Source organism: Talpa occidentalis, unplaced genomic scaffold (assembly GCF_014898055.3).
Source record: "Talpa occidentalis isolate TD23 unplaced genomic scaffold, MPIMG_talOcc4v2.1 talOcc4.6, whole genome shotgun sequence".
Classification (NCBI taxonomy): domain Eukaryota; kingdom Metazoa; phylum Chordata; class Mammalia; order Eulipotyphla; family Talpidae; genus Talpa; species Talpa occidentalis.
Genome location: NW_023604972.1, coordinates 123,863,517 through 123,890,005, shown reverse-complemented (window position 1 = coordinate 123,890,005; position 26,489 = coordinate 123,863,517). Strand labels below are relative to the sequence as shown.

General features: G+C 36.1%; 1 protein-coding gene across 3 annotated transcripts in view; it reads right to left on the bottom strand.

Annotated features, from left to right (window-relative positions):
* Nucleotides 1-26,489, bottom strand: part of ZFR (zinc finger RNA binding protein) — a 79,452-nt gene that overhangs the window by 17,013 nt on the left and 35,950 nt on the right. For 2 of the 3 annotated variants that reach the window (XM_037530412.2, XM_037530410.1), the window contains 11 exons: nucleotides 25,732-25,923; nucleotides 25,040-25,331; nucleotides 23,117-23,310; nucleotides 19,892-20,011; nucleotides 17,841-17,986; nucleotides 12,394-12,556; nucleotides 11,036-11,241; nucleotides 9,299-9,449; nucleotides 6,941-7,082; nucleotides 2,371-2,468; nucleotides 1,407-1,502 (listed from right to left, as the gene is read on the bottom strand). In XM_037530412.2, the coding sequence (XP_037386309.1) occupies nucleotides 1,407-1,502; nucleotides 2,371-2,468; nucleotides 6,941-7,082; nucleotides 9,299-9,449; nucleotides 11,036-11,241; nucleotides 12,394-12,556; nucleotides 17,841-17,986; nucleotides 19,892-20,011; nucleotides 23,117-23,310; nucleotides 25,040-25,331; nucleotides 25,732-25,923 (1,800 nt within the window). Of the gene's footprint in view, nucleotides 1-1,406; nucleotides 1,503-2,370; nucleotides 2,469-6,940; nucleotides 7,083-9,298; nucleotides 9,450-11,035; nucleotides 11,242-12,393; nucleotides 12,557-17,840; nucleotides 17,987-19,891; nucleotides 20,012-23,116; nucleotides 23,311-25,039; nucleotides 25,332-25,731; nucleotides 25,924-26,489 lie in introns of those variants that run through there. The other variant, XM_054688297.1, reaches the window with a different exon arrangement.

Below are 26,489 nucleotides of genomic sequence, written 5' to 3'. Positions count from 1 at the left end.
GTCAGGAGAGGTCTGCTGCTCCATGAGGGTTGCTCCCTGGCCAGCCGGGGATCGAACTCGTGACGCAGAGGCTGTGGACAGCTACAAAAGTTGTGTCTTAACCCTTTGTGCCACCTGGGAGGCCCCTTTCAGGAGTTTTTGCTATGTGTTTATAAGATATAAGAAAAAGCTATAAAAAGAAAACATGTATGAACTACTTCTTAACAAATTATGAGAACATTTTATAAGTAGAATACAAAGCTTAAGGTCATGAAAGATTAATGGATTAGAATGTGTGAAAACCAAAATTTTTATCTAGCAAAAATTATTATGAAACACCATTATTTACCTGTCATATTGTTAAGAAGCATGGTGATATCCCAGAGTTAGTGAGTGTTGTGAGTGATCAGTGTAACAGTTTTACACTATCTAGCTTTTTGATTATTTTAATTATCAATTTAGCATGTTTTTGACCTTGAATTCCAGCTCTAGCAATTAATCACACATATATAATACAAAAGCTTGACAATCTTATATATGATGGAAACTGCATATCTAAAGAACATAAATAACCCAAATGTCCATTAAATGGACACCAGTTAATAAATTATGACATGTCCATGCAAAGGGAGTACTATGTAGTCAACACAAAGAATAAGTTAGATTTGATTGTGCTCTTCCTTCTCAAAGAGCTCCAGGATATATTTTGTTAAGATGCAAACAATATAAATAGCAGAACTCCTGTGAGGGGGTAGAGAATAAAGAATCCAGCACTCCGGCTATTCAAGTCTCAACTAATACAATGATGGAATCAATGTTTAACTATATTTTTGAGTGAGTCCCTCTCTATCTGAATTGTTGCTATTCAGAAACTAAAAAGGTCCAAACATCAATGGGATATTTTACAAACACACAAAAATTGCATGAGATATATATGCACACATGCATTTTTTTTTTTTGGGTGGGGGAAGAAATCACAACAAACTGTTAAGATGAGATGACTCTCACTATTCTGTACCTTTATCTTTGTGCATTGTTTTTGAATAATGTATTATTTTTGAATTTGAAGTGATATATGTTATTAAAACATCAACAGAGAATATACTGTATGAAAAGATTAATGGTTCATTTTCATCTATTACCATGGCATATAAAAAATTAATGACTATTATTTGAGAAGTTAATAAACACTAAGAAAAACAGAAAAAGAAAAAATACAAAAGGAAATATCAAGTACAATTCTTTAAATAGGAAATTATCTGAAAATTAAGCCCTCTAAGATCCCTAAGATTTCTCAATAGAAAAGGAAAGAAATTATATTTAGGGAATGGAAAAGTTTTAAATTAAATGTAAACTTAGACTATTAAAAACTGCAAAATGTTTCCTAAATGTTTGTCTTACATGTCTTACAGCTACAAGCTACTCACCCAGCTTGGAAAATCAGACCAAGTCGGCACTCGTTGACAGAGGTCTCGGAGAATACGTATGATAATCACACAGGATTGCAGACCATTAGCTCTAGCCTTGAGAGCAACACAGAAACCAACTGAATTAACCTTAGAAATATTGAAAATATCCCTTGATGAAAAAAAGTTAAAATACCACTGTTCAATGGAAGCTCAGATAAAAATAAAACAAAAATAACCACACTTAAAATTGGATTCAATGAGCTGCCATTTACAGCAATATTTTATGCCAGGGTTAGTATTTTAAAGCTCGTATTTTAGGTCAAAGTAAACAGATTATACAAGAATAATTTTTCTTGATCCCCTGTGAACCTTGACCTGTGTTCATTTAAAACAGTAAACTTAAAAAAAAAAAAATCTGCCTACATTAGAAATAAAAGAAAAAGTAAAGAGCTAAAAAGTTTGTCTAGGGACTGAAAGGTTAAGGAAATCTGTTTGGTTTCCCTTCTGTGCCTTTGCATGACTGCAAAGTCACTAAACCAAACAGCTTCTTCCTCACCTTTCACTCCCTACACTTATTAACTTAGAGAAAGAGGGGGAAAAAAATCTTAAAACTATACACAAAGCTTTAAACACATATTCCATTATTTAAAGCAAAGTTAATCTGCAGCCTTATGGAATATAATATAAACATGTGATGTTTCTAAACAAGTCAACTTTAAATATAGCCACTGGAAAAAAGAAAAAGAAAAACAAAAAATACCCAAACTACAAAACACCCCCCAGACCTAAGTTTATTGTCAAATTAAGAGTAACTGCAATATGCAGATCTTCATATCCAGCTTTCTATGTTAACATATTTTCTGAGATTTAATTTAAAATAGTATTGCTTGGACAAGCTTTTGAAATGTTTAAACACAGTTAAACATGTACTGAACTACTCTCTCATAAGGCTACAAGAAAAAAGTAAAATGATGTTCCGAACCTGGAACCACTTAGCGTGGCGTAGAGCAGCCAGAGCGTCAAGGCATTTTTGCCTGTCCAAGACGTCCGGTGGGTCTTTCACCATACCCGAGGTTACATCTAAAATGGATTGAATTGGCAAAATGCAGTGAGGAATGGGTGTTTGACCAGGTGAGCAAGACACTTCCTTAATGTAGCATCAGTGTCACATGAGCCATTTGAGAGTTTATTAGCACTTTAATGTGCCCGGGAAGTTATTTTCAACAAATTTACATAATCCAATATGAAGATCAAAAGGATTTTATAATAATTAAAAATTTAACTTAGTGATATAATAATTTCTGCTAATATAAATCCTACCCACCAAAATAAAATTAAAAGGAAGGATTACTGGACACAGTGCACTAGCACAAAGACGACAAGACAAAAGGGAACACAAAAATCCACCTTAATAAATGAGAATGTACAATACACTATTGCAATTGTTCAGTATTCTAAATGGTCATAAGTTATTCTGGAGCTAATTTAGCAAAGCATTAATGATAAATATGGAATGACCAATACAGTAATAACGACAGAAAAAAAAAATAGGTATTCTAAGAGTTCAACTGATTTAGTTAAGGGAATATGAAATATGCTTTAAAATTAAAAGTTCCCTTAAAGTATTCCAAATAATTACAGAAACAATGAGTAAAGAAGAAAAGGGCAATAGGAACTAGAATGGTTAAATATAGTAAGTACAGAAATAGAAGAAATGTAGTAAGCAGAATGTTTTAATGAAAAATTATGTAGGGTCTATTAAGGTATAAAATCAGCTATATGAATTGATTTTGATCAGATTATTGTATTAAAACATAAATGAGCTAGGTAAACTTGAGCAGAGAATCTGAAACTACCAGGATAATAAATTAGCTTTACATTCATACAGGTAGTTGATAAGCCAGCTTTATATTCACCGGAACATATTTGTAAATGTGTATGCAAATAACAGCAAATTTGCTAATAAAACTACTCATGAGTAAATATAAATTAAATCAATATAATTCACAACTTTTGCTGATTTTAATAGTGTTTTACGTATTTTGTAAACAGCAGGAAATTATTAGGCAAGTAAGCTTTGAATTTGTCTTCTGATTAAAAAGCACCAAAATTATTATTTAGGGTATTATGTAGTAAATAACAATACCAAATGAATATGACAGACAAAAGAATTATATGATAAAAGAAAAAGTTAAAAATGGTTTTAAGAGTACTACCACAACTCCAGGCAACTTACTAGGAATGTCTATTTTACAAGAGTACTCAGAAATTATAAAGCCTTTGAGTAGATGACATATTAAAAAACATTTTTTAAAAAGTGATAGTCAAAGAAAAAAAAGTGATAGTGTATCGTGTCTGGATTTCAATTCTTTGTTTGTATTCCTAAAATAATTACATGTCTAGATTTTTCAGAGTACATGGTAGAAGCAACTTAGATTATCAAAGATAAATATGGTAATTATTTCAAAGTAATAATCTCAAAATTGGTAAGAACTAAATACTGAATCAGAAATAGACTGAACATTAAGAAATGGGCTATTCTGAAGTAAGGAAAAGGAACAAAGGAAAGCACAGCTAACTAAAGTAGTGAAAAAGGGAAGAAAAAAAAAAGAGAACAACAAAAACACCACTCCCCAAAAGCAGGTTACAGAACATGTGGAAGTAACCTCTTTCCATGTCCTTTACTTACATTATTTGCTAAAACTAGAATGCAAATAGGTGACAATGTGCAATCTCCTTCTAAAAATGTTTCTGAATCTCTAACATAAATTCACTTATAATTTCCTCCAATATTTAAAGTAATTTTTTTTTGCACATGAGCATTCTTAACTTTGGAAATTTTAATTGACACAATTTCAAAGATGCCAAGACACCTATTGCAATTTTAAAACAAATTAGAACAGTAAGTAGGAAATTTCTGGTAAATTTAGAGTGTGGATTTTTGCACCCATTTTATATATCAAGTGGATTAACCCCTTAGATAATACTGTAACTAAAATCACAGCTGTTGCCTAGTACCCAGTTAACAAAAATGTTACTTTATTTAAAACAAAAAACAAACAAACAAAAAAACAAATGCAAATTCTTATCCTACATGAATGTATTTTACAAGTTTTAAGGGGTTAATCACTAGTTAGAAGACATGCTGTGTCCACACTATTTTATGATTAAAAGTTAATGGGAATATATTAATTTAAATTAACATGGTTATGTAAAATATAATCCACCCAACCATTTAAAAATTAGTGTGAACACTGCTCAATTCTAGAAGAGACAAAGACAAAACAAACAAAACAGCTACACAAAAGACAATAAATGCTAGACTCTGCATCCAAAATCCCTCCTTAATCATATGGCAGGTGTGACACTGAGCTTTTGAAAACCTTGGTCAAAAATCCTTCCGATGTCTTGGCAGCAACCCCTGACAGGAATCAATCCCCTCTGCTAGAAGGCTTTGGACCGGGTCTGATAAGCTACAGGTGGAAAAAAAACACACACAATACTTGACTTGCTGCAGAAAAGACTCTGTAGCAAGGGTTAGAGCATTTTGAACACTTCAAGCTTCAGTCAATTAGATGTTTACTGAATGTTTAACTGTCAAACACAGTGCCATAAAATAGATCCATCATGCGTTTAACAGTTATTTAGGTGACTTAATCATTTCCATCAATTTTTTGTATTAAAGAGGCTATTACGCATTAAAGAAGCTACTGTACTATGCGCAAAAGTCTTGTGATTTACAATTGCTCTTCCGGCAAAGCCTTCCTTACCCCTGTACTAACTCCCCAAAGCAAGCTAAAGGCTTAAATGATTTTAAGACACAGAGCATTGGGAGCTGCAGTGAGAGAGAATACATACCGTTATTCTGCAGCAAGAAAGAAGCAATCTTCATAATGAAGCTAAAGACATGGTTTACTGCAGTTAATCTGCAGCAAGGAACATTCTATAATGTTTCTACATTTTTTTGCACATCCAACTTTCCAGCTCAGTGTCTTGAAGTAAAAGCTCTTAATTTTGGATTGATCATTTTATCTCACCATATTTATGAAATTCAGAACAATAATTCTAAACTCAAGTCTGGGTCAGACAAAAATATAGTTTTGTTTCCTTTAGAAGGGATAGGTTACCAAAGACTATCACATATAATACTATTAACTTTAGACTTTTGCAACATAACAAATGGCATATTAGGCCTAAATATAATTTAACAAAATAAGCTCAAAAATAGTTAAATTATAATTTTATACAAAATACAGCAACTTTCATTTATAATACATTATACTATTTTTCAAATCCTAAGAGTCATATGCTATACATAAACTGACCAATTGATTCAGGAACTGCTTATCCCAGCAATGTTCACGGTCAAACCTTGAGTGGAAACATGGTCATATAAAAGATTCTTTACACAAAACCCATTTATTCTTAAGATGCAAAGCTTATACAAATACAGTTCTGATATGGTGCATGTACAAAGTATGTAAGATTAGACATGTCTCTCAGTGACCACATTTTTAGTAAATTCTTTTTCTGGGTTGTGGAATTCCAATTCCTTAAAAAAAAAAAATTGCTTTGCTGTAAGAAAACAAATTTAAAGGGGAAATAATTGAGAGCCTATTGATGTTATTTTAGACAAGTTATTTTTAATATTGAATATGATACTTTTCTCTGTTTGACAAATAAGTGTAAACTATAATTTCATACCTAAGAAGTACAAAACAACATGAAAGGAAACAAAGTAAATTTTATCTGACCCATAAAACAACAGAACCAACATATGCAGACACTGACCATGCTTTTGGCTTAAAAGCTTGTGAAGCTTTGAAAATGTTACAGAACAGTCCCTAAAGCAACATTGCTGGCACCAGCAGGATTTCATATTCTACAGTTGTAAAGTTTAAAAACCCTAAATTGTACCATAACTCACTAACTACACCTACACCATTTACTTTTCAGTATCTCTATTATAATATTGGGGTCAAATGCCCCATCTACATGCATTTGGATCTTCCGCATTTGTAAAAGTGCTCCAAACCAAAGAGCAACCTCAGAAAACTAGAAATATTTACCTCAGGACAAGCCAAATCCATGATTACATATATAACAAAGCTTCTTAAAATATATGTGTTAGGAGTTTTTAACCAATTTTATTCCTGGAACCTCTCTTGTCTTTTTTGCAAAGAGAAGGCAAGAGAAAAAACATCTTAATAGAAGTTAAATTTGTAGCTCCTTACCAGAAACATTAAAAAAAATTTTTTTCAACTATACCGATAAAAATAATTTTGAACTTTTTTTTTCCAGAAATCTGAGGTTAGCAAGAAAAGAAAAAAAAATGAAGAAAATTAATAATACCATTAATGTTTTATATGAAAGTACACTATTAAAAAGAGCAATATTTTCTGGGAAAAATTGGTTGCCATATAAGTCAAAACCTGTTAAATTCATATGAAATGCCAGCATGTTGCCTTCTAGGGCTTAATGCCATCTTAAGAGTAGGTAAATGAAAAAAAAAAAAGTTAATAGAAAAGTAGAATGTTTAAGGGCTTTCCAACCTCCTTCCCTCATGTTCTCTTCTCGAATAATTGGAGATGTCAGGGTGATAGTGACTTGCATTTTGGGTTCCACACACGAATTCAAAATTATTGCCGCTTCAGACACAGCACATTTTATATCATACTTCTCAGGACTTATAACCTATGTAATGGAGAGTATAAGAAAATAGTAAACATACAAAGCAGTTTTCACCTTCTCACTATTTTAAGCATTTTATAAGTATTAGATCATGTACTATTCCAAGAAATCTTGCAATATATGCAAATATCATTAATCTTTTATTCCTCTTTCCTTTCACACCTTTTTTTTAAAGATTTATTTATTTATGCATATAGGAGCTGGGGTACAGTCCAGAGATGCAGGGGGTTGAGGGGGGTGTAGACGATTCACCAGAGACAGAGAGCGGGGAACAGAACAGGCAAACTGAAATACACTGCTGAGGGGAGCAGCAGGGGAGACAGTAGAGGTCTGCCTCGCCATGTGGGTTTCTCTCTGGCCAGGCGGAGATTGAACTTGTGCTGCAGAGGCTGTGGACTGCTTCACAGTGCGCTGCTTAACCCCCTGCACCACCAAGGAGGCCCCTCCTTTCACAACTTTGACTGAAATAATATTTACCATTATTTGTATCATGAATTATATGTGTATGTCCCTCTCAGATAATAAACTTTTAGACAAAGAAACACTGACATTATTACTGTACTTTCCAAAATAGTATCTGGGTAGTTAAATACTCCTGTAATTGCAGAACTTAAATGAGATTAAAAGATACCTGAAGCTAACAGGCATCACAATTCAACTATTCCTACTGTACACTGTGAAATCAACAGATCTAAATTTCATCAGGGTACAGAAATCCTAGTCAACATGAAAAACCAGGCTTCACTGTGACTTGGTAGACATGTAATAAAGCTCCAGTTTATATAAACCAATGAAGACTCTAGAAATTACATAGTGTTGGTACCAGTACAGTATCTACTGAAATCCTAGCTCTCCTACTTTACTAATGATACAAAGATGAGCTAATTAATTAACTTTTCTTATGCTTGTTTCTCTAAAGCAAAGATAATAATTGTACTTAACCTACAGTAATGTTGGAAGAGTGGCTTAATTAAATATATAAAGTACTTAACACAGTGCAAATACATAGAAAGGACTGTATAATGGATGGTGGTGAACGCCATTCATGTTGTTTATCTACTTGGACTATGAGAACAAACTGATTTGGAAAGCGTATTCTGCTTTAAGCTTAATTGTGTAGCTACTAATAATTTTGTTAGGATTAGTATTTCCTGCCTTGTAGTTTACTAAGCATCGTAACTAGCATCAAGATGTTTCCTGTAGATTACATAATTCTTTAAAGATCTCCAAACCTTTTCTTCTAGTCCTTCATTGCCTCAGCAGCCTCAAGAAGGGTAAATAGACACAATGCCAGTTACTGGCCCCAATAAATAAAAAGATTCATCCACAATAAAACTTGACTCTAGAACAATGGTAAAGCAAACAAAAGTAGTGCCACAGTTGTCAGTGCTTGAGTTCAACAGTGAGATTCACTAGGCCTTTTATTATCTGCTATCGTCAAGCACTATTTATTCTGACTTATACTGCACAACATATGTCATCAGTAAAATGTCAATTCTGGGATTTAGAATGCCTAGTTAAATTGAAAGGTTTTGATATAAGTTTCATACATTAAATTTGTCAAGGGATTTTCATTTTAAAACCCAGTCTGAGATTCTGACAAGCTAATGTATAAAATATTTAAAAATTCAAATTAAAAAAAAAATTTCTGTAGAACCAAAAGGCAATAGTCTATTAACTGTACATTGCCATGATTTGCTGGATAGAGATAGAATATATCCTAACATCACAAGATGTAGAAAACTAAAATTACAGTAAGTTCGGAGAAATTCATATCAGAAAGACTCATTTAATTACATTTCGTTAAAAACATGCATTAAACTAAATAGGCAAGAGGCTGATGAATTAAAATTTAAGCTTGCTATACACCAGCTGTGTTAAAAATACAAGAACCAACAAAACACTCTGTCCTGAACAACTACCTTCTTTCTTAGGATTCAAATTTCAGAATAAAGAACAGGAAAAGGACATGTGCTGTAATTTTATACTTTTAAATAAATTGGCAAGATGGCTTCATGCCAAAGTATATGCACTTCTAAAACCTAACAAGACACAGTAGAAAGTAGTTCTACCAATTTGCACAAACAAAAATACTCAACATGGAAAGTCAAGCCAAAATGTTAAAGGCTGACTTAAGGTTTAAGCTGAAGCACAGTTAGTCCTGCCAAAAACCTTCCAATCTGACAAGTGGTAAAAATGAACATTTCCATAATACTTACAGCAAGCTGTTTGGGTAGGTTTTCTGCAATTCGGCTTAATAATGTCTTTGAAGGTTTCTCTGAGCACAGCAGAACAAGGTTGACATTTCTATCTCCTCGGAGAAGTAATCCTTTTGCCAATACTCCCACTCGCAGTACTCCTTTTAAAGCTCTGCAGTGAAATCAAATTACAACATTCTCAACCAAAACCATGATAACCTCTAACTACAAAATGGTAAGTAACTTTTGTACCACTAAAATTTTCATCAACTTGTATCAATATTTTTAGAACTATCCTTTTCATTTAGATAAGAAATATGGACAACTTTTAAAAATATTTATTTATGAATGAATAGGTTCCTGTTCTCAAAGTAAACAATCCAGTCAAAAAATGGTCAGAAGAGCTAAAGACACTTCTCCAAAGAGGAAATGCAAACGGCCAACAGGTATGTGAAAAAATGTTCAATGTCCCTTATAATCAGGGAAATGCAAATCAAAACCACAATGTGATACCACCTTACACCAGTGAGAATGAAACATTAAAAAAGCAGGCAACAACAAATGTTGACTGCGCTGCTGGTGGGAGGGCAAACTGGTTCAACCACTATGGAGAGCTGTGTGGAGGTTCCTCAAACTACCACATGACCCTGCAATTCCACTCCTAGGAATCTACCCAAAGGACACAAAAATATTAATTCAAAAAGATACCCACATCCCGATGTTTTCTGCAGCATTATTCACAATAGGTAAGACATGGAAACAACCCAAATGCCCAAAAACAGATGACTGGATCAAGAAGACGTAGTATATATAGACAATGAAATATTACTCAGCAATCAAAAAAGATAAACTCATGCCTTTAGCAGCAACATGGATGGAGCTTGAAGGGATCATGCTCAGTGAAATAAACCAGAAGGAAAAAGAAAAAATACTGATTGGTTTCACTTACAGGAGGAATATAGGGGAGCCAAATGAGGGGGTAAGGAAAACAACAGCAATAATATAACTAGCAGGCAACCATAAATAAGAGACAATCTGTGAGGGAGGGGGAGGAAAAGGGGTCAAAACTGGAGAGAAGAGCACAAGGGACTATGGTGATAGTTTACAGGTGAACTGGTGGTGGGAATTTTATTGGGAATACACAATGATTTAAAAGATATAAGTAAAAAATTATTTAAAAATAAAAAACAGAAATTGAAAAAAAAAGTCCTTGTTCTCACAGTGACAACCACAAAGCAAAGAACATTAATGCTTCTGTGTCTCATTTTACAAATTAAAATAGTAAGAATCATGTTTAATACAAAAATATTTCCAATGGTAAGGGAAAATGAAAAGTTCCAGATCATAATGCAAAACCTGATATGAAAAATGTTGCTAAAGACTGATTTATTCATGTCATATGGTGAGTGCATTAAGAGAAAAGAGTGAATGTAGGACAGATGAAACAAATGAAAACTGAATAGCTGCGGAATGAAATTGGAAAACTACAAAGGCTGCCTTTAAATCAGACTCAGAATAGTTTTATATAAATGTAAATAAAATGGGTGAAATTTTAAAGTTGGAGCGTATTATGTGTTGGTAAACTGTGCATTTCTCGTTTTGGCAAAAACCTGTTGAATACATTAAAAATCTAACACAACCATAAGAAGTCATGTAGACTCAAACTAGAGTTTTGAAGCTTTGTAACTTCTATTCAAGTGTAAGAAGGCAACATAAGGAAAACCAAGCATGCACAAAGTAAAAACTTTGAAAACACACCTGTCTTTACCTCCCTCTTTCTTATCATCTCCCTCTTTGTTCTTACTCTTCTCATGCTCAGACAAACTGTCTGAAACAAGTTTTAAAGCACGTTCAGTGATAGAAACAATTTTCTGAACTGCCTGTAGCTCTTCTTCAGTTGGGTAAATGGTAGCATGTTTTGTCATTACATAACGGTCGTCAGATGAGTCAGGGCGACGTAAAGGCTAGAAAGAAAAAAGTTATTTAAGAAAAAATGCTGCTTGAACAAAAGCTATCATTTTTTAACTGTGTATTTCTATCATATCTTTCCAATGAGAAAGTAAAATGTGCATAGCATTCATTTAAAATATTCTCCTTTACTCCATTACAGTAAAAACAAAAATAAAAACCACGAAAAAGTTTAAATAGGCAGAAACGACTAATTTTGAAGGCAACTGACGTTCCTGTAGAATTATTCTTTGCATTACCAGTAATTTAACATTTTTTCCTACTTCAAATTTTGACCTTCTAAAGCCTGTGCTTCTAAAATGAGTGCACAATAAAGAATATGGGTGTATGGGTCAAGCATATGTAACATACACATGCTTAGCCTCAAAACAAGTAAATCTGTAATACACATCATCAAAGGTTATAAAAACACTTTTTACTTTAAAGACCAGTGATTCTAGGGCCTCCCCAATGGCGCAGCGGTTGAGCACTAGGTTGCGAAGCTGCCCGCAGCCTCTGCAGTGCCAGTTCAATCCCCGGCTGCTCCCTGGCCACCGGAGGAGGGTCCCACATGGCGCGCAGACCTCTCCTGCCGCCCGCTGCTCCCCTCAGCAGTGTACTTCGGTCCTTCTGCCTGCTCTGCTCCCTGCTCTGACTCTGGTGAATTCTCTTACCCTCCCGCGCTTCTGACTGTACCCAGTGCTTGTATAAACAAAAAATTAAATAAATAAATCTTAAAAAACCAAAAAACAAAACAAACAAACAAAAAAAACAGTGATTCTAAGTATTTTTTGTTTTGGGGGCCTCCCTGGTGGTGCAAGGGGTTAATAAGCACAGCACTGAGAAGCTATCGGCAGCCTCTGCAGCACGAGTTGGATTCCCTGGCCTGCCTTGGAGGTGACCCACATGGTGCAGCAGACCTCTTCTGTCTCGCCCGCAGCTCCCCTCAGCAGTGTATTTCAGTGGATCCGCCTGTTCTGCTCTCCACTCTGTCTCTGGTGAATCCTCTCACTGCCCCCCAGCACCTTTGGCCTAACACCCCAGCTCTTGCATAAATAAATACATCTTTAAAAAAAAAAAAAGTGTAAAGTTAGCACTTCAAGCAGTTATCTTCTATTTCTTAACCGGTGGTATACTTTTACCCCTATATAAACAAAACAGATACTCACTGCAGGCCCCTGTGGCTGAGGAGGCATGCCTGGTCGGACTCCCAGAAGCCCTAATGGGCCTGGGGGACCATGAGGATAACCTCCATCAGGCATTCGGCGGCGATCATCCCAATGATGCTGTTCTTCCTCCATTCTTCTCCAGTACATGTCCTCTTCATATCGTCTGAAACATAGAGACTATTATAAACCTATGAGGAAGGGCCTCCCGAGTGGCGCCAGCAGGTTGAGCGCAGCGCTGTGAAGCTGTCCGCAGCCTCTGCAGTGCGGGTTTGATCCCAGCCAGCTGCAGATACACCCACATGGCACAGCAGACCTCTCCTGTCTTGCCTGCTGCTCCCCTCAGCAGTGTATTTCAGTCAGCTGCCTGTTCTGCTCCCCGCTCTGTCTCTGGTGAATCCTCTCACCCTCCCACATATCTGGCCTGTATCCCGTTCTTGTATAAATAAACACATCTTTAAAAAAAAAAAATCTATGAGAAAATACAACCAAGAGCTGTGTATCAATGACATAAAAGCAATTAAATCAGGGCCTCCCCCGGTGGCACAGTGGTTCAGTGCTGGACTGCTAAGCTGCCCACAGCCTCTGCAGCGCAGGTTCGATCCCCAGCTGCCGGCAAGGGTCCCACATGGCACGAGAGACCTCTTCTGCTGCGCCCGCTGCTCCCCTCAGCAGTGTATTTCATCGGTCTGCCTATTCTGTTCCCCGCTCTGGCTCTGGCGAATTCTATCACCCTCCAGCGCTTCTGACTGTACCCAGTGCTTATATAAATAAATAAATAAATCTTTAAAAAAACAAAGGCAATTAAATCAAAACACCTCAAATCAATCTAGCTAACACCTTTTTATCCACTACTAGGTCTGATTTTATTTGCTTTCATTTAAGTGACTCTAACTGAAAAGACAAAGTGAGAAAACAAAGAAAAGCAGAGCTAAACTTGATAGCCTAAGGACAAAGTAAAAAATGCTACCATCAGAAATCTCAGGGTTGGGGCCTCCCTAGTGGTAGAAGGGGTTAAGCACAGCACTGTGATGCTGTCCCAGGCCTCTGCAGCACAAGTTGGATCCCCAGTCGAGCCGGGAGCTGACCCACATGGCACAGCAGACCTCTCCTGCTGCTCCCCTCAGCAGTGTATTTCAGTCAATTCATCTGTTCTGTTCTCCATTCTGTCTCTGGTGAATCCTCTCACCCCCCACACCTCTGGCCTAGACCCCAGCTCTTATATGTATAAATAAATAAATCTTTAAAAAGAAACTCAGGATTTCTTCCAAACATTTTTTTTTTAAAAAAAGATTTTTTATTTATGCATACAAGAACTGGGGTACAGGCCAGAGGTGGGTGTGTGTGTGTGAGAGGATTCACCAGAGACAGAGTGAGGAGCAGAACAGGTGGATCCACTGAAATACACTGCTGAGGGGAGCAGCAGGCGAGACAGGAGAGGTCTGGTGCACTATGTGGGTAGCTCCCTGGCCGGGATCAAACTTGTGCTGCAGTGGCTGCGGATAGCTTCAGAATGCTGCGACTTAACCCCTTGTACCACCAGTGAGGCCCCCAAACTCTCCCTCTTTCAAGAGAAATTGTAAACTGAAATGCATAGTAACAGTGGCCAGACCAATGATCTAAGGGGAAGATCCAAAACATACAATTAGGAATTTTCCACACAACTTCAATAAAATGTGTTCTCTAGCACGTTCATCAGTACAACCTTTTAAGACTGCTTTTATTTCCCCATTTATGATAGGAAGAGGCAAAGACATTTCTCTACTAAAAGGAAAAACAACAGCGCAAGGCAATGATTGTCAACTCCCATTCAGTTCAGTCTCAAACTGATGAGTGCTATGTTGAAGCAGAAAGTACAAGTTCTAGAGACAACAGCACCGTGTCAGTTCTTGTTAATTACTACAAGGGAATACAGAATGTGTTGCTGAGGTCATCAGAATGTTTGTGAAACCTCATGGTCTTTGAATGTTGGTTCCGATTTTATATTTTTTTAAATAAATTTTATTTTTATTTTTAAAATGCCATTTACACTAAAAATGTTAACACCTGCAGCTGACCTTGGACCATGGGGACTATGGAGAGCCAGTACGTAGCCTCAGCTTTAAAGGTCAACATTTTGTTCAATATTTTTCACTATCTCATTCTTTCAGTTCTATCCTGAATTACAGTTTCAAACTAGAATACCATTAACTCCCAAGAGAAATCACGTCTCTAAAGTAAATTTTAGCGGCAAAAGGGTTTATAAGATACATTTGTTTATTACAAAACCTAAGAAAAAAGCACGTTTCTCAAGTAGCACTGCAGAAATTATCTATTTCCTCAGGCTGGGAATGAGAAAATTTTTACTAGGTTGTCCAAATAAGAACACACTTCTTTCCTGTTATTAAGGCCTTAGGAGATAAATAAAAACAGTCTGAATCTATGTTTATGACAGTTTCTAATAGCTAACTCTTACTACTAAACTTAAATTGTTAAGTGAAGGCAGAGACCTTTATTCATTGCTTACCAATTCATACTTAGTGCCTAATACAATCCCTGACACACAGAAGTGCTTTGAATAAATCAAGTATCAGTGAAAGAGGAAATAATTATATAATCTAGATATAGACAAGCATTTTCTATATATTACAGAGGTAGAAACTTCAAAAATGAGACCGATAAGATTTAAATAATTATCAAAAAACACTGATACTTAAAAACAGCAAAAACTACCTAAAATTATTATGTTAATGGGTTAATTGCTAAAATAAGGAGTGTCTAAGAATCAATAAGAGGTAAATAAAAAAAAATGAATAGGCCATTTATTATAGAAATTTAAGTGGTCAAACACGAAATAAAAATTCAATCTGCCATCAAATCAAAGAATTCAAACTGAAACAAAAATGGCTCTTGGGCCATCTTGATGGCATAGAGGTTAAAATTTCAGTGCTATCAAACTACAACCAGCAACTGTAGCCTGAATTTGATCCCCAGCCAGGGAGCTAAGCCACATGGCACAGCAGACCTCTCCTGTCTTGCCTGCTGCTCCCCTCAGCAGTGTATTTCAGAAGATCTGCCTGTTCTGTTCCCCGCTCTGTCTCTGGTGAATTCTCTCACCCCTCACACCTCTGGCTTGGACCCCAGTTGTTGTACGCATAAATAAATAAATAAACAAACAAACAAATAAAATAAATATATATTTTTAAAGGCTCTCACATTTCACTCTCATTGACAGAGATTTTAGTAATTTACAACAGCAGTTCTCTCTTTAAGTGTGATCTATGAGCCCCAGAGATGCCTTCAAGGGATTCATGATGTGTAAATTATTTTCATAGTCATACTAAGACATTATTATTTTCTCTCCTACTAATTCTTTTATTAGTGTACAGTGGAGTGCAGTGGCAATGTGTGCTTTCACAACATACTAAACAAAGAAGCAGATAATGAGTACGCTACCTTCTCCTTAGCCAGGCATTAATATTTGCTAATACAGAATGTCATTCTTTCTCCTTTTTAGAGGAGAAAAAAATTATTTAGTGAATAATTCTGTATCTCAATAAAACATTAATAAGTTATACTAACTGTAACAAAAATAATCAACATTATACTTAAACATTAATAACTTAAAAAATTCATAAATACTTAAACACCTCAGTCTTAATTTCTATAGTAAATCTTGAAAACTATAATCCACACAAGCAAAAGTTCTTTGGAGGGGCCTCCCTGGTGGCGCAAGGGGTCAAAACGCAATCTATAAGCTATCTGCAGCCTCTGCAGCACAAGTTCGATACCTGGCAGGCCAGGGAAACCCACATGGCTCACCAGATCTCTCCTGACTCGCCCGCCGCTCCCCTCAGCAGTGTACTTTGGTCAATCTGCCTGTTCTGTTCCTCACTCTGTCTCTGGTGAATCCTCTAAGCCCCCACACCTCTGGCCTGTACACCAGCTCTTGTATGCATAAATCAATCTTTGAAAAAAAAAAAGTTCTTTGGAAACTTCAATACTTATTTCCATTGCTGGGGTTTTACTATTAGCAACTAATCATGATTTATGCAATAACATTATCTTGAAGATAATCAATGTATTTGTTACAACAGGAAAAGGCTGGAAGCAACTTAAGTATCTAAGAATGAGATTGGATAGAAAGAAAATTTTTTTATCTGCAATAAGAGAATATTACACTATCATGGAAAAAAAATAACCCCTACTCTATTAAAACATTGATATGTAAATATAAAAAGTGGGGTATAAAGTATGTGTACATTATGCTTCTGTTCGTATTTTTGAAATTATAATTCAAAAACTTGTACACAAACACAGAAGTATTCATGATAACCTAAGTAGAAGCAATACAAATGTCTGTTAGTTGATGAATGGATAAACAAAAGGCGTTACATGCATATAATGGACTATTACTAAGTCACAAAAAGGAACAAAGAATTTTTTAAAAAAGATTTCATGTATTTATCCTTGCTCAGAAGAACTGGGATGCAGGCCAGAGGTGCCGGGTGGAGGAGGGGTGTGTAGGCAGGAGAACGGGGGTGCAGACCAGGGGGACCTACTGAAATACACTGCGAAGAGGAACAGCAAGGGAAACAGGAGAGGGGTTCTTGTGCCGTACGGTCTAGCTCCATGGCTGGGGGATCAAACTCAGGCCATGGAGGTAGGCCTTTCAGGTGGTAGCACTGAGACTTAACCCCTAGGCTACCAGGGAGGTCCAAAAGGAACAAAGAATTTACACATGCTACAACATTCATGAGTCTTGAAAACATTATGCCAGGTGAATAACCAGATACAAAAGACCACATACTGTATGAAATCTCCAGAAGAAGCAAATCTCTAGAGATAAAAAGTATGTTACAGGTTGCCTAGGGATAGAGGAGGGAGGAGGAAGAAAATAAGAGTTAATGCTAACGGATTCTTTCAGGGTGGTGAAAATGTTCCAGAATTGTGGTGATGGTTGTATTATGCTGTGAATATATTAAAATCCACTGCAGTGCACCATTTAAAGATTAGTCAGTGTTACAATAAAACTAAACATTAATATAGCTCTGGAAGATATGTTATTTCTTCTTCCCTAGTCTTGTTTCTATAGATGTTCTTTAAAATAAAAAAATAGTATTAGTGTTTTAATCTTATATTTGGGGACTTTTATTATGAAATATAGTATTTTATTTTGCTTGTTTTAAATGGAGCCATTTGTGGTATTTACCTGTTTCTTTGCATATTAAACATATATAAGACACCATCTACCACAAAATACACAAATACTGTTGTTAACAGCCAATAATTTGAATGCATCTTAGGCAATTTAATGCATTCAGGAAGACCTAGCATCTTCCCTAAAAAATGACAAAAAGTATATCAACTAAATTTGGGTTGCTGTGAAAGGGAGTCACATACTCACAATAACCAAGTTTTTGTACAAAGGCTGAACTTTTCATTATCATGCTAAGAATGAAAAGTATTACCTCATTTCCATTCTCCAGCGTTCCTCTTCTTCCCGTCTTCGCCAATACTCCTCTTTCTGCATTTGCTTCCTCATTTTCTCTTCTTGAATTTTTCTTGCTCGAATACTGGGCTTTACCTCTACTTGCAAATCTGGGTTCACCTTTTTCTGTTAATATGGACCAAACATTACAAAAACTAGCAGACCCTCCAACAATCTACATGTTTTTTTAAATTTTTTGGCCCATAATCAAAACAGTGAAAAACTGACAACGAGGAAGGAAATTTCTGTTGCATACCTTACAAAATTAAACACAATCACATTATCTTGACAGCTTAACTAGAATTAGTGAACTGATAAGGCTTTCTGTGATAGAACACTAACTCAGGAAGTTGCCTGAAGCATCAATGTAGCTCTGTTATAAATGAACATTCTGTAAGTCTGGCCTTTCCTCCTGTCAGGTGGAACAACACTGATGAATAATCTACACAAAGAATCACTATCTAAGTATGGCTGAAAATAGTGGCAATCTTCTAGTACCCTATTCATTTTACACTCAGAAAACCAAGAGTCTGGACTTTGAACTAGCCATCTCTTTTTGTGTTTTTTTTTTTTTCTTTTCTTCTAGCAAGTCTCTAGCCAAAGGCAAGTTCAATTCTTTTGCAAGCCCAGCACATACAGAACTCTAAGGACATATACACTTGCATATTTTATTTAAAGTTTTTAGACTGATTAATGTATATACTTTAAACATTTATTTTAAAATCAACCCCACATTATTATTTCATTGTGAGGTTTATAGTTGCAAATTTTCTGTTAGAGCAAAGTCAGCAAATAAGGTGAATCTGAGGAAGGATTTGGAATATTAAACTAAAAATTCTTCCCCTTCCCAAAATTCTTATTAGTCCAACTTTAAAATTATACATTTAGTATGTAAAAAGTGGATAAGTGTTGTGCAACAGAAGAAATCCTTAGGGAAACTGAGGGATATTTAATTTTCCTTTATCTGATTATAAAAAATTGGTACTAAATGTCTGCAGGAAGTTTCTTTTCATACAAAAATATTATTTTTTAACAAATTCAAACTTTTTATTACTAGACCTCCCTGGGGGTTCAGGTGTTAAAGTCAGCGCTATCAAGCGATCACTAGCCACTGCAGTTCGATCCCTGGTCAGGGAGCTAACCCACATGGTGCAGGAGATGTCTCCTGTATCGCCCGCTGCTCCCCTCAGCAGTATATTTCAGTTAATCTGCCTGTTCTGCTCCCTGCTGTCTTTGGTGAATCCTCTCACCCCCCCCAAAACTTCTGCCTAGACCCTAATTCCTGCAAGCATAACTGAATCTTCTTTAAAAATAAATTTTTATAACTTTTGTGTTCAGAAAGCATGAATCTAGTGCATTAGTCCAATCTAATTAAAAATTTTTAATAACAATACTTAGATTTAACTTGACACTTGAAATATTTGCAAAGAATTCCTCATCTCAAAACTCATTTATCTACAAAGGTAGAGACATGACACTTCTTTCAAATACTTTGTGAACAAATTATCTTTACATAATTACTTGAGCCAAGCAATTTTAATTTTATTTTGCCCAAGTCACTAAAAATGATGAAATACTGGTTTATTGTTCCTAGAAAACCTAACTAGGGCTTCCCTGGTGGTGCAAGGGATTAAGCACTGCACTATGAAGCGATCCAAAGCCTCTGCATCATAAGTTCGCTGCCCAGTGCGCCAGGGAGGAACCCACATGGCGAAGTAGAAGCAGACCTCTCGTCTCACCCGCTGCTCCCCTCAGCAGTGTATTTTGGTTAGTCTGCCTGTTCTGTTCTCCACTCTCTCTGGTGAATCCTCTCAGCCCCCGTACCTCTGGGCTGTGCCCTAGCTCTTGTATGCATAAATAAATAAATCTTTAAAAAAAAAAAAAAACCCTGATTCAATAAAAAACATCTGAATCTAAGACATGACAAACTAATCTTAGAATGGGAGTTAATTTTAAATGCTTTGTGTTGTATTCTGAATGATTCCAGTTGTAATTTAAAATGGGGATATGTGTGTGTAAATTTTTACTCACTTTATATTGAAGTCTGTGTCTTCGCCCTTTTAAATGCATCTCCTTAGCATTGGGATCATTAAAGCTGCACTCACATAATTTACAATGGAACCGAATTACTTTTCCTTCATCGTTTCGTACCTTATAACGGGGGAAAAAACAAGAATTGTAAATGCAAATATTATAGTTGAAGATTTCATTCATCATCTCTCACCATTTCTCTAATAAAGCAAATTATGAACAACTAGAATTTGCTTTCCCACCCAGGCTGTGAGTACTCTGATACCCATATACATTCTTTCTTGCCCAGGACACTCAGGCAGAATCTTGGAAAAGCTGCCTTCCTCGGTCTGTCTTCTAGAAGGGACAAGGTCCCAAAGATAGCTGGCCCTAAAGCTTAGGAAGTAATCAAGCTTAGTAATCAAGAAAAAAATAAAAACTAAACACTAACAAGGATATAAGCCAGTGATACCTCAATTTAAAAAAAGTAATCTAAAGAATCACTGAAAGAGGCCACCCCTCTTGGCACAGGCGGTTGGAGCACAGAGCTGTGAAGCTGTCTGCAGCCTCTGCAGTGTGTGTTCGATCCCGGCCACCTGGCGAGAATCCCACATGGTGTGGCAGACCTCTCCTGTCTCATTCGCTGCTCCCCTCAGCAGTGTATTTCAGTCAGTCTGCCTGTTGTGTTCCCCACTCTGTCTCTGGTGAATCCTCTCACCCTCCCCCGCATCTGGCCTGTACCCCGGTTCTTGTATGCATGAATAAATCTTTTTTTTAATTTTTATTTTTTTAAACAGTATTTGCTTCCCCCCACCCCCTCAGGTTGAGTCCCCATATAATTTCTTTCCCCAAGGCACCCGTGCACCATCACCACAGTCTCCTGTTCTCCTCTTTCCCTCCTCTTGATCCCTCTCCCTCCTCCTCCCTGCAGTATGTCTCTGATTTAAAATTGTCTGTTTTTGCTTTGTTGTGTTTCATGCTGTTTTTTTTTTTTTTAAAAAAAAACATGCTTTGTATTGTTAAAAAAAAAGAATGACTGAAAGGCATTATATTTTGGTATACAAATTTTACAAAGTTCAAAGTTTTTTTACATGTAACTTTATGGAAAATCAGTATCAATTTTTTCTAACTGCACAACCTTTAGTAAGTAAGACAAGCAGAGTAGAACGCTGCTTGTCTATAACAGATATTAAATTAAAACTGGGGCCTCCCTGGTGGTGCAATCCTCAGTTACTACAGCACAAGTTAGATTCCCAGCCAGGGAGGTGACCCCCCTAAATCGCCTGCTGCTGCCCTCAGCAGTGTATTTCCATCAGTCTGCCCTGTTCTGCTCCCCACTCTATCTCTGGAGAATCCTCTCACCCCCACCAACCTCTAGCCTATACCCCAGTTCTTGTATGCATAAATAAATAAATCTAAAAAAACAAACAAAAAGCCATCCGTGTTAACTTTAAATACTGGCACTGAACACAATTCTCTGAAATTTAAGATTAACCAGTATCACTAGAGATTAAGAGGCTCTGGTTGTACCATCTTTTTAGATAACCAAATCTTACCAAGAATTGTAATTTTAAAATTAAAATTATTTGTGAACTACTCATACACCTCACAGCCCAGTTATCCACGTTGTAAATAAAGAACATAATATGTAATTTTTCTTGATGGAGTAAAAAGGAAAAAAATATATACCAAAAACCTACTATATGCTAGGCACTACTCTATGTAGCATTTACTTCATCTAATCTTTACAACTTTGTTGGGGAATATCTCAATTTTAGTGGACACTGAAGTTCAGAGAATTTAGATATACTAATCCTACTTATCACTAGTTTCACTTTTCAGTTACACATGGTCAAAAAGGGTCTGAGAGGGCCTCCCTGGTGGTGCAAGGGGTTAAGACACAACCTATGAAGCTATCCGCAGCCACTGCAGCAGGAGCTGGATCCCCAGCCAGGGAGCTAATCACATGGCACAGCAGACTCCTCCTGACTCCCCGGCTGCTCCTTCTCAGCAGTGTATTTCAGTCAGTCTGCCTGTTGTGTTACCCCCTCTGTCGAATCCTCTCACCCTTCAACACCTTTGGCTTGTACCCCAGATCTTGCATGCATAAAAAAAGACCCTTAAAAAAGGGGGTCTAAAAAAAGGGGGGGTCTGAAAATATTATATACAGTAAGCTATTTTGCTACATTTGTGTAACTTTTACAATAGTACATTGTTATAATTGTTGTATACATTAATGTTACTGTGCTAATTTATAAATTAATCTTCACCATAGGTACTTATGTACAGTAAAAAAAGATACTATATATAGAGTTTGGCACTGTCTTCAGTTTTAGGTATCCACTGAGGGTCTTGGGAAGTATCCCCCCACAGATAAGGGGGAAGTACTATAAATACTACAATACACTGAAAGTAAAGAATAGTGCTCTTCCACTGTATGGCAGTCTTTCTGTCAAAGGCAAATACTTATCAACTTCCTTGATGTTCCCTCACTCCTCCCTTTAGAGAGTGTACTTTACCTGTAAAATAGGAATAGTTTTCTAATCAGCTTGAGAAACCAAAGAAACAGGATCTGTTAATTCAGCAACCTTAATTTCATATAACTAAATGGTTGTTCAGAAAAAATACTGGGGCCTCCCTGGTGGTGCAAGGGGTTAAGATGCACCCTATGAAGCTATCCGTAGCCACTGCAGCCATGAGTTCGATGCCCGGCCAGGCAGCTACCCACATGGCGCAGCAGACCTCTGCCTGCTGCTCCCCTCAGCAGTGTATTTCAGTCAATCGACCTGTTCTGCTCCCCACTCTGTCTCTGGTGAGTTTTCTCATCCCCCACACCTCTGGCCTGTACCCCAGTTCTTGTATGTATAAATAAATCTTAAAAAAAAAAAGAAAGAAAAAATACTGGCTCTATGTTAACATTTTTGCTGTTCACAATATTTTACATTCAGAAGAGTTGAAGGATACATTAACATGAATGTCTGCCAAATAAATGGAAAATTACTTTATACCACAGTGATGGTATTACCATGGAAAGAGGTTAAGTTCACAAAAAATCTTTGGTTTTACTGAGGCAACTTTATACGGCATTCTTCACACACAAAAAAACTTTCATCCTAAATGTAAAGCATAATAGATAAAAGAAAATTGAATATAATTTTAATTTTACATGTAAAGTATGCCTGCAATAAAATGACACACTTTCCCCCTTAATCCAATCTCAGAGCAAAGGTACTCTTGAACCAATACCTCCTCCACATAATCATGGCCCACTGGTTGCACATCACTCTGTAAAGCAGCAAGAGATGCAGGTGTGACTGGCTCTGACACTGTGTCTGGTTTTACTTCCGTAATCTGTACAGAAGTAACAGGAGTGTTTTTAACACATTCGGTTCCTTTTAAGTCTTCTGTTTTATTCCCTGTTGATTGCAGCTTATTACCACCTAGAAGTGAATAAAAAGATTATTAATCATTTTAATGTTTTTTTTTGTGTAAATGTATACCATGAAAAATCTAAATCAAGTTTCTATCTTTCTTATCAATAGTAAAACAACTGCTTTGACATACAACAGAATTTTGAAGAGGCACATAAATTGCTTGGTTTATTTTTAATCTGATTCATGAAATACATCTGACTTTTTTCCATTTAAACCTGCTAATATCCTATGATCCTCTCCCTTCCCACTACAGGCTCTCATAACACCAAGTACCTAAAAAGGTAGGATGGTGTAAGCCTATATCATGTTTACGTCCTAAGTTCTAGCAATCTAATAAGATCGTGTGGTTGCCGTTGAAGTGCTAACAATTTAAGTGAAGATACAAATAAATAAGTGTATTACAATGCAATGAAGTGGTGCAACAAGGGTGGACAGATTATTGTGGGAAAGAAAAGGAAAAGGAATCACTAACTTTAATCTGATTCAGTAAGAATGGTTTCCCCAAGTATGTGACATTTGAAGGAATAATGAACTAGTGAGGCAAAAAGAATGTCTCAATAGAAAGAGAAACACAACACCACTGGAGTTAAAAGGCTGCTAAATTTTAGGAAGACTCAGTAATTCAATATAAAATCACTACCCAAGTAGAGGTGACAGACATGAGGCAGGCATCAGGTTGTGTAAGGCCTTACATGATATTAAGATGACAATTCAGTTGCAAGGAATGTCAACTGCAAAGTTTTAAGCAGAAAACCAACCAGATTTGATACTAGATGCAATAAAAGACAGTTAATGAGGAAGAGACTCTGAAGGTCTAAAAATAAGGCAGTGGCTATGATGAAAAGACCTTTTGGTAGATTCACTGCAGCAACGTAAGCAAAAGGATTAGGTAAATTACTGGAAGGGGCAATAAATAAGCCATAATGTCACTGAACTTTTCCATGTAAAAAGTCAGCTATTTTTTAAAATTTCTTTTAATTTTAACATTTATCATTTTAAAAACTTTTTTAAACAATATTTGCTTCCCCCCACCCAAAAGTCAGCTATTTTATGAGACTTTCATGATACCATGGGTTAAGGGGACGGTTTAGATGGTAGGCATCTCTACAGTGATATAAGTGACAACCAGGGAATACATAAAATATGGCACTAGACTTGAGGGAGACATTTTGAGTTTGCCTCTTGAAATGAGTGAATAGAGACAAGTGTGAGAATGTGAATCTTAGGAAACATCATTTAATGAACATGAAAAGGGGAGATTAATTAAGACCCCTGGAAATGGGGTGGCTGGATATACAATAAAGATCCACCTAAACTTTTAGGTGTAGTAGTCAACTGTGTCAGAAGTCAACAGGATGAAACTGAAAACTGGTCCTGGATTTGGCAATGAAGTGTTTGGTAATTCTTGAAAGTAGTTTCAGAAAAGGGTAGAGTAGAAACGCTATACACTATAGCGAACTGAGGACTAGAGAGGAAATACAGAAGTAGAAAAAGAATTATGTGGGAAAATGTCTGTTTTGTTTCCCCCCAAAGTCAATATGGAAAACACAGGTATGCTTTTATGAATAAAAGGGAGAAGAAAGAAATCATTAAAGAAATAAGCTTTCAAGAAAAAAAGACGTATGATTGAACAAAGTCCTGAAGAGAGATGGGTACAACAGCAGAAACAGAAAGATTAGTCCTGAAGTGGAAGAGAAACAAGAGTTAGGAGGAACACAATATCTTCAGTACTTGCCAACAAAGTTTATTTTGGGTGTGGATGTTTTCTTGGCAGCCATATTTGTAGGCACTGTTGATACTTTAGTGTTGGATGTGCTATTAAGAGACGAGCTTCCTGTAGTTGTAAGACCTTTCACTGAAGAAGTTGCAATTGATGAAGTATTCACAGTACAATTGCTTGCTGCAATGCTTGAAGGAGAGGCAGTGGGTTTTGAAGCAGACACAGCTGTTGAAGAAGTGGCTTGGCTAACAACATTTGGTTCTGTTGAAGGAATGGGTTTACCAAGTTTTGTGTGTAATTTAACCACCTACAAAATAAAAACAAATTATTTGTCAGGAAACTCAAGAGCACAGATTTTTGAAAGTCTGCCCTAACGACATTATAACATGAAAATCTTAACTGTATTTTTCTTTGTTATATTTTTCTGTTATATGATTTTATATAGAGTATTCATTACTTTTTAAATAATCTCTACGAAGCAGGTAAGACTAAATATTTCCTCTGCCATCAGGTGAGAAGACTAAGGTAGAGAAAATGACTTCGCCACATGCATACCAATGTAGACTTAAGGGTGACAAAAATAATCCTACACCAAATTAGCACATAAGCAAGCACTCAAATTCAAATTTTGAAGTCACCCATCCTTAGACCCCCATTGAAAAAATAAGAGAGTAAGACAGAAGGGTGTGTGGGAAAAAAACACCTACCTTCTGATGCTTAGCACCACGAATGTGGGCAGCATATGCATCTGCTCCTGTACAAGACACATCACAGAGCTCACAACGTAGCTGATTTTGAGTTCCACGAGTAGAACTGTTGCTGCTGCTGGTATTCTGTGAAGCTTTCAATGCAGCTTCTTTTTTTTTATGTTTCTGCCCTTCTAAATGTTCTTTGTAAGTCTGTTTCAAACAAAAAGGACATATTTGCTTCACTAATTTTCTATCTACATCATTTGAAATTATGTAATTCTCAAATCTTACACCCATTTTAAAATGAGCACTAACCAATTTTAAGTGGCTGAATAAGAGCATATAGAATTCCCTACACTCATGTGATATATCTGTGGTTCTCTGTACCATGTTTATCAAGAATACATTTATCAATAATTTTATTTATAAAGCATTTTCAAACCATAGTATCAATATAAGATAACTGCGGTCCAGTTTCAAGAATGTGCATCTTTTATTGCTTACATATAACTGAATTGAGAACAGAGAGTGATCATTTCACAAAGTATTTGGTTACAGGATTAAGCAAGGAAATAATGTACCTTAAAAAAAAAGTTGCTGTGTGCTAGTAAGTTTGTACAACAAGTACTTTTACTTATAAAACTGACTTTAACTCAACGCATTCTTCCACATACATTCTGAACAAAAGTATTTAAAATATGAGTCAAAATTATCTGCATAGGTAAATATTACAATATTAGCTAATGAAACTGTAATATTAAAGACTGTCTTGAATG